The sequence below is a fragment of the Colobus angolensis genome, unplaced genomic scaffold (assembly GCF_000951035.1).
Source record: "Colobus angolensis palliatus isolate OR3802 unplaced genomic scaffold, Cang.pa_1.0 Scaffold85, whole genome shotgun sequence".
Lineage (NCBI taxonomy): Eukaryota > Metazoa > Chordata > Mammalia > Primates > Cercopithecidae > Colobus > Colobus angolensis.
The window spans coordinates 3,019,210-3,027,506 of NW_012122376.1; the positions used below are offsets into that span (position 1 = coordinate 3,019,210).

Consider the following 8,297-nt stretch of genomic DNA (forward strand, 5'->3'; position numbering starts at 1 on the left):
AAAAAAAAAAAAAAAAAAAGAAAACAGTTTAATAAACCTTAAAATCAATATAAATTAGCTAAATAAGACTCAATGCATCATGCATGAAAACTTTACACTAAAATAGTCTTCAGCAGAATATTAATAACCTAAATAAACAGAAACTTAGAAAACCTTCCATTAAAATAAAAATTACTTAGGTCACACATATGACTGTTACAGTTACAAAAGACAAAACTGAAACTATTACCTATTAAATTACTCAAATGTTTGACCTGTGAAAAATCAATGAATCACTTCTTCTCACGTATCATATATATATATATTGCCACCTTGTGGAAACCAATACAAATTTTAAAAATTTACACACTGCTGTTAGAAAAAGGCAGGAATTCTTTTCAAGCCTTGTTACTATATGCACTATCGGCTCTGCCTTACGGCTCTTCAGAAAGATGGATGTCTCTGCTAAATTACAGTGAGTGTATCAACACCCGCTGCTGTGTACCACAACCAGGATATGGTACAGACACTGAGGATTAACAACCAAGTAAAAGCTCTCCTTAGACTACAGAGAATTATTCAAAAGTCTTTTTTTTTTTTTTTAAGAGATGGGTTTTGCTCTGTCTCCCAGGCTGGAGTGCAGTGGTGCTGTCATAACTTGCTGTGGCCTTGAACTCCTGGGTTCATGTAATTCTCCTGCCTCAGTCTCCCAAACAGCTGGGATCACAGGTGTGAGCCATGGCACTTAGTCCAAAGGCAATTACTGAAAGAAGTTTCTATTCATGGTGCACAGCTGGAAAAAGTCTCTGCCTCAAGCAGGGCAAACTACAAGGTCATGGCTCTTCTTAAATCCATGAGAGAGGTGGGACAGCCAACCAGCCTGCAATCTAAGGAGAGACAGGCTGATGTAGGGAGAGAAAGGACAGTCCTTCCTTACCCGGGGCAGATGCAGCCAGATGCCAGTAAGCATTTAGCTAAAATAGTGAATGAGTTGGTGGGGGCCCAGTGAGGCTGGTGAGAAAGTGTAGGGCCTCTGTGGAGTCACGGGGTTCACATCTTCTTACTGGCTTTTCTCCAAGGACCTCCCCAAGTTCTCACATAAAAGACCAGTGAGAATCCTGAGAGAGTGACCCTCCTGGTGGAGACCGATGGCAGGGTAACAGCAGCTGCTGTAGGAGGGACTGGCAACCCCACCTGGACCCTTCTCCCCTATGAAGCAAAAGCCTCAGTGTGGGTGGGGGAAGACAATGACCACTGTCAACCTTAGGGCATGGGTTAAAGTCAATGAATAGAGGGGAAGGGAACAGAAAAAACACTCTGGGGCGTTAGGCGGGGGTGCAGGAGCAGTGGGAAGGCCACACTCCTGAGACTCAGGGACACGAATGTCTGCCTAGGCTGAGGCTTAAACAACTACGGAGTCCTTGCTAACTCCCTGCTCCCTCCCAAACAGGTGAGAAGGCACCAAAGGCCCAGGGACGGTGGACTATGGCCAGAAGAGCTGTGACAGTGTAAAGACAGATCCTCTCTAAGGTGCAAAACAAAAGGAGAACCTAGAGCTGAAGGTAGAGAAGACATCAAGAGCCACCTTCTGCAGACCTGCTCCACCCTACACATGAGACTGCCAGGAAAACTCATGGAAGGTAACCATCACAATTAAAAAATCTCAACCACAGCTCAACTCCAGGCTAGAAAAATGAATTCCACTTCCCACACTAAAGCCCTAGCAGGGGTAAGTACAAAAAATTCCAGGCAAAAAAAATTATTTCCCTTGGTCTCTACTATCATACATAAGGTATCCAGTTTTCAACAAACGAGATACATGGAAGGCAAGGAAAAAAACAACATACTTCCAAGACATAAAGAATCAACAGAACCAGCTAATTATGACACGATGTTCGAACTATCTCATAGGTAATTTAAAAGGACTATAATTAGTATGTTGAAGACACTAATGGACAAGGTGGATGCCATGCAAGGTCAGATTGGTGATTTGAGCAGAGAGCTGGAACTGTAAGAAGGAACCCCAGGGAACTGCTAGAAAAGAGAAACACTGTAACAGAGACAAAGAACGCCTTCAGAAAGTCCAACCGTAGATGACACAAAACCAAGTAAGGAATCAGTGAACTTGAAGACAGTTCAATAGAAACGATCCAAACAAAATCACAAAAAGGAAAAAAAGGGTGTCAAAAAAACCAGAACAGAATATCCAAGAGCTGTGGAACAACATCAAACAGTCTAACACAGGTATAATGGGCTACCAAGGAGGCGAAAGAATGGAAGAGAAGAAAGAAAAATGCTGAAGCCAGGGGTAAAAGCCATCATGAGACACCCAAGCCTATCATAGTCAAACTGCTGGGGGGTGGGACGCCTACAGGCAAGGAAGATCCATCTCTAACAGGTGAACGAAAGTAGGAAACACAGCTGGCTTCCGGTCAGAAAACAGGCCAGAGACAATGGAGTGACATCTTTAAAGTACTGAATGAAAAGGGCTCATAACCCAGAATTCTATATTCTGCTCAAAGATCTTCCAAGACTGAAAAAGGAATACAAATTCTCTCAATTGAAAAGATAGAATTCATTTCTAGCAGAACTAGCAATGCTAAATGCTAAAAGAAGTTTTTCAGGCAGAAGGAATATGATGCTAGACAGTATACAAAAAGGTTAAGAGTACTGAAATGGAATAAATGAAGGTAAATAAAATCTCCTGTTCTCTTTACTTGCTCTTAAAGATAACTGTATAAGGTAAAAACTAGTAGCAGTGTATTATGTGTTTTATAACATACGTAAAAGTGAAACGTATAATAACAGTACAAAAGACGGGAGGAAAGAATTGGGAGTCTACTGTTATAAGGTCTTTACAGTACATGTAGACCAGTATCATATTATCTGAAGGTGGCCTCTCATGAAAGATTAACGATGTATACTGCAAAATCCTAGGTCAACGGCCAAAATAATGAAAAAGTGGCAGATCATAAATCAATAGTGAAATAAAATGGAATCACAGAAACTATTCAATTAACAGAAGGCAGAGAAAGAATCATATTGTGAATGGTCTAGAGACCCAACTGTAAGACTGGACTTAAAAAGCAAGACCCTTGGGCCAGGTGCAGTGGCTCATGCTTGTAATCTCAGCACTTTGGGAGTCTGAGGAAGGTGGACTGCTTGACCCAGGAGTTTGAGACCAGCCTGGGCAACATGGCAAGACCCCATCTCTACAAAAAATGAAAAAATTAGCTGGGTGTGATGGTGCACACCCGTGGTCCCAGCTTCTCTGAGAGGCTGAGGTGGGGGACTGCTTGAGCCCAGGAGGTTGAGGCTGCAGTGAGCTATGATCATGCCACTGTACTCCAGCCTGAGTGACAGAGTGACACACTGTCTCAAAAAACTAAACATAAAAATAAGTAAATAAAACATAAAAAGCAAGACCCAACTATTGCCACCTACAGGAAACCCAATTTTAATATAAAAGACATACATGGAAAAAGACATTAACCAAAAGATAGCTGAGTGGCTACATTATCAAAGAGGGACATCTGTAGTAATAAGGAGGTCAGTTCTCCCAGATATCACAATCGTACGTGTGTGTACCTAACACAGCTTCAAAAACACTTGAAACAAAACGACAGTGCTGAGAGGAGAAACAGATAAATCCACAAGTGTAGTTGGAGACGTCAACACTCCTCGCTTGGTAGATTGATCGCAGAGGACAGAAAGTCAGTGAGAGTATAGAAGACCTGAACAATACTATGAACACGCTTAGCCTAACTGACATTTACACAACGCTCTCTACCCCAAACAGCAGGACACGCAGATTTTTCAAGTACACATGGAACATGTGCCAAGACAAATCATATTCTAGGCCATAAAACAAATCTACGCAAATGTGAAAGAAGAGAACATACACAGTTATGTCTCAGCACACAACAGAATTCAACTAGCAAGCAATATCGAAAGATAGCTAACAAGCCCCAATATTTACAAACCAAACAGCACACTTCAAATAACAAATGGGTCAAAGGAGAAGTCTCAGGATATCAAACATCATTTTGAAACAAATGAAAGAGAAAATATACAAAAATATATGAGATGTAGCAAAAGCAGTGGTTTAGAAGAAAATTTTGGGCAGCAAATCTTATATTAAAAAGGACAAATGTCTCAAATTAGCAATCTGGGCTTCCACCTTAAGAAACTAGAAAAAGAGCAAATTAAGTCCAAAACAAGTAGAAGGGCAGAAATTGATGACATTTAAGAGAGAGAAACAATGAGGGGAAGAAACAGTCAACCAAGCCAAAAGTTGGTTCTTTGAAAAGACTGAAAAAAAAAAAAAAATTGATAAACTTCTAGCTAGAATGACCAAGAAAAGCAGAAAGAGGGATTACCAATATCAGGATTAAAAGGGCTCTCATCACAAACCCCCTTAGACATTAAAAGGATAATAAGGGAAACTGTGAACCTATACATTTGACAATTTAGACGACGGACCCTCGTTTATTCAAGAAAAAGACAGCCTGAGTAATACTGTATCCAAGAAAATAAATTGAACTCACTGCTTAAAAACTTCCAACAAAGTAAACTCCAGGTTAAGATGGCTTTACTGGTAAATTCTACTACACGTTTAATGAAGACATAGTACTAATTCTGTACAATCTCTTTCAGAAAATAGAAGAGGGACATGACCCACAGACGTTATGAGGCCAGCACTGTTCTAATACTCAAACCAGACAAACCCATTCTAAGAAAAGTGAGCTGTAGACCACTATCCCCTATGCACAAACACAAAAATTATCAAGAAAATGTCAGCAAACTGAATCCAGTAATACATAAAAAGAATACTACATCACAACAAACTGGGATTTATCCCAGGAATGCAAAGTTGGTTTAACATTTGAAGAATCAATGTAATCCATTATATTAACAGGCTAAACAAGGGAAACCATGTGGTCATCTCAACAGATGCAGTAAAAGCAATGGACACAAATTCAATATCCATTCATGATAAAAACACTCTTAGCAAATTCAGAATAGAAGAGAACATCCTCAACTTGATAAAGACCTCTACAAAGCCCCACAGCTGATACGAGGCTTAATGGTAAAAGACTGAAAACTTTCTCCCTGAGATTCTGAGGAATTGGGGGCAGGGGCAGGGTTGACTGCAAAGGACAGCAGGAGGGAATTCTTGGAGTGATGGAACTGTTTCCTGTCATAACTGTGGTGGCAGGCACGCATCTGTATGCATTTGTCAAGATTTTAAGAAGTATACACCACAAAGAGTCCATTTTACTGTATATAACAACAACAAAAACAAAAAACAGACAAAAATGACCTGTACCCTATGATTATAAATTGGTAAAATATACATAAGATAACTGGTAACAATGGATGTATTAGGATAAATGGTTTTCATTTCCTTTTCTCTATTTTCCAAATTTTGTTGTATGGCCAGATTGCACTTACATTTAAAAACAAGGAAGGCATATCACTTATATTACTTTCCTGATCTAGTACTTACTACTGAAATTTCAAATGCCAAAATAACAACTTTGGCAAAAGAATGTAAGCGTAACAAGATGACCCAAGGCCACAAGAACATTTCTGCAGAGGTGTGTGCTCCTGCTTCCGTTTTCGGTCCTCTACTCTGCACTTGGCCCTGAGCATCAAAACTCCAGTCCAGGCTCTCCATTAATCACAACATTCAGAAGTGTCACTAGAAACACAGATCTTCATTCCAGGGTTATTCATCTCCCTCAGGGAAAACGTTAACAACAGAGTATTTGCCCTTAGGCAGCAAGATTTCTTTCTTTTTGTAATTTCAATACATAGAAGGCTTCATGGAGAGGGTTCTTACCTAGTTTAACACGTCAAGAAGGAATACCACTTAAAATTCTGAACTATTCACATAGAAGACAAGACAGAATACTATCTGTTCTTTCTTTTTTTTTTTTGAGACAGAGTCTCACACTCTGTTGCCTAGGCTGGAGTGCAGTGGTGTGATTTCAGCTCACTGCAACCTCCACCTCCTGGGTACAAGCGATTCTCGTGCCTCAGCCTCCCCAGTGGCTACGATTAACAGGCGCACGCCACCACACCAGTTAGTTTTTGTATTTGTGGTAGAGATGGGAGTTTCACCATGTTGGCCAGGCTGGTCTCGAACCCCTCAACTCAAGTGATCTGCCTGCCTTGGCCTCCCAAAGTGCTAGGATTACAGCTGTGAGCCAATGAGCCTGGCCACTAACTTTCCTTTATAATGTTAGTAGAGAATATTTTTATGGGTAGGGTGCTGGGAAAGAAATTCCTACAAATAACCACTTAATTTACCTTGTTTTCTTTTTAGTTGAAGATAGCAGTTTAATGGACTGAAGGAGAAGAAATGACAACCGAGACTCAAATATACTGAGGAGTTTCATCACTTCTTCTCGATTGAGACTAGGAGAAGCATCAGCAGCTGGACCAGCGTCACCACTCTTAGGCTAAAAACAACAACAAGTTATTTTCCTGGAGCTACCCAACAGCTGTAGTTTCATACCGTATCAAGTGATGGAACTGCAGTTTCATTAATCCAATAAATGTTTAACCCTAAACAAACAAACAGAAAGCACACCTAGGATCATTCTGATAGACTAAAACACATAATTAAAATGTCTCAGCCCACACAGGCACTTTTCTAGAAGAAATTAATCCTGCCTTTCCAACATTAGACACAACACAGAAATGTATGGTACCACACAGGATTTGACCAAGCAGGGCTAGAAGAGCAATAGGTGGGTGCACCACGGGGGCTTCAGGAAGCTCTTACAACAGCAGAAGGTAACACGAATGCTGGAATGCCCAGAACACGAGAAATTCCTTCCTGAGGAGCCTGCTTAGGCCCATTCACCATTCAACTGCTCCCAGGCATTTTAATGGAAATTACAAAGGAGGGCACAGGCCTTTTCTTTTAAAACGTAAAACAAAACAAATTTCCACCAGCAGCAACAAAAAAACTTGAGACTTTATAATTTGCTAACTATGGTCTTGTTGAGATATACTCTTAAAAATATTTTGGCCGGGCGCGGTGGCTCAAGCCTGTAATCCCAGCACTTTGGGAGGCCGAGACGGGCGGATCACGAGGTCAGGAGATCGAGACCATCCTGGCTAACACGGTGAAACCCCGTCTCTACTAAAAAATACAAAAAACTAGCCGGGCGACGTGGCGGACGCCTGTAGTCCCAGCTACTTGGGAGGCTGAGGCAGGAGAATGGCATAAACCCGGGAGGCGGAGCTTGCAGTGAGCTGAGATCTGGCCACTGCACTCCAGCCTGGGCGGCAGAGCGAGACTCTGTCTCAAAAAAAAAAAAAAAAAAAAAATTTAAAATACTTGCAAATTAAAGAAAGGAGATGAATACTTCTACTAGGCAAATATAAAAAATCACTGTTAAAATGTTTCAGCACACAGCATATATATGTACATGTGTGTATATATACACACATAAAACATACACATACTCACACACATAATATGCCCACTATGTACACTCACCATGTAGCTTAAGACACACAAAAACCAAAGACAGTCATTTTCTCCATTTACCTGGCCAAATTCTTCTACAAGCTCCTTCTGGATAAGCTGGAATGCGTGCTCGGTTCTCACCATTATATCAAGAGCCCCAGATAGTGTTTTCAACTTTCCAACATTGCTATTCTGACCTAAAGTGTTAAATACAAAATGTTCATTTCTTTAACATAAATCTAGAAACCCATCTAATGTTAATTCAGACTTTCAAAATGCTATAAAGGAAGCTAATGAGAATCTTAATTCTTCTAAATCCAACTTCTGTTTAACAATATTCCCTTGAGAAAAATACTAAGTCTGAACAAAGCAATAAATAATCATTGCTTCCCTGCCTCACCATTTGGTTTTGTCAAGATAGACCACTTTCTCAGAACAGGAGCCTTAGGAGAAGGGACCAGTAGAAAAGAGTCTAGGGCTCGAGGCCCACCTCACAATTTATCAGCTGTGTGGTCAAGTCACATAAACACTTACTATCAGCTGTCATACCTGTAAAATAGTTTCTTACATTTCTGTTCAAAGGCAGGAAGTCAAACCAGATGAACAAGGTTTTATTCTAGAGCCTTCTGAATACAATTTTTCTACAGTTATCAGATACCACAACACACCTTTGCTCCTGTTCTCCTAGAACTCAATCATGTGTGCGGTGGTGTGCAGTAGAGGATTCATCTTGTACAAAGAGAGGTTTGGTCCTTGTCCTTGGCTCCCAGTAGGTAATCACTAAGTCCTTGAAATGTCCTGCCCAGTAAGAATGCCTCTGTTTACGGAGGGG

General features: G+C 40.7%; 1 protein-coding gene across 2 annotated transcripts in view; it reads right to left on the bottom strand.

Annotated features, from left to right (window-relative positions):
- The window catches only part of EDRF1 (erythroid differentiation regulatory factor 1), a 45,977-nt gene that overhangs the window by 3,888 nt on the left and 33,792 nt on the right, over positions 1 to 8,297 (bottom strand). For both annotated transcript variants that reach the window (XM_011930196.1, XM_011930195.1), the window contains 2 exons: positions 7,547 to 7,662; positions 6,295 to 6,446 (listed from right to left, as the gene is read on the bottom strand). In XM_011930196.1, coding sequence (XP_011785586.1) covers positions 6,295 to 6,446; positions 7,547 to 7,662 — 268 coding nt within the window. The remainder of the gene's footprint in view (positions 1 to 6,294; positions 6,447 to 7,546; positions 7,663 to 8,297) is intronic.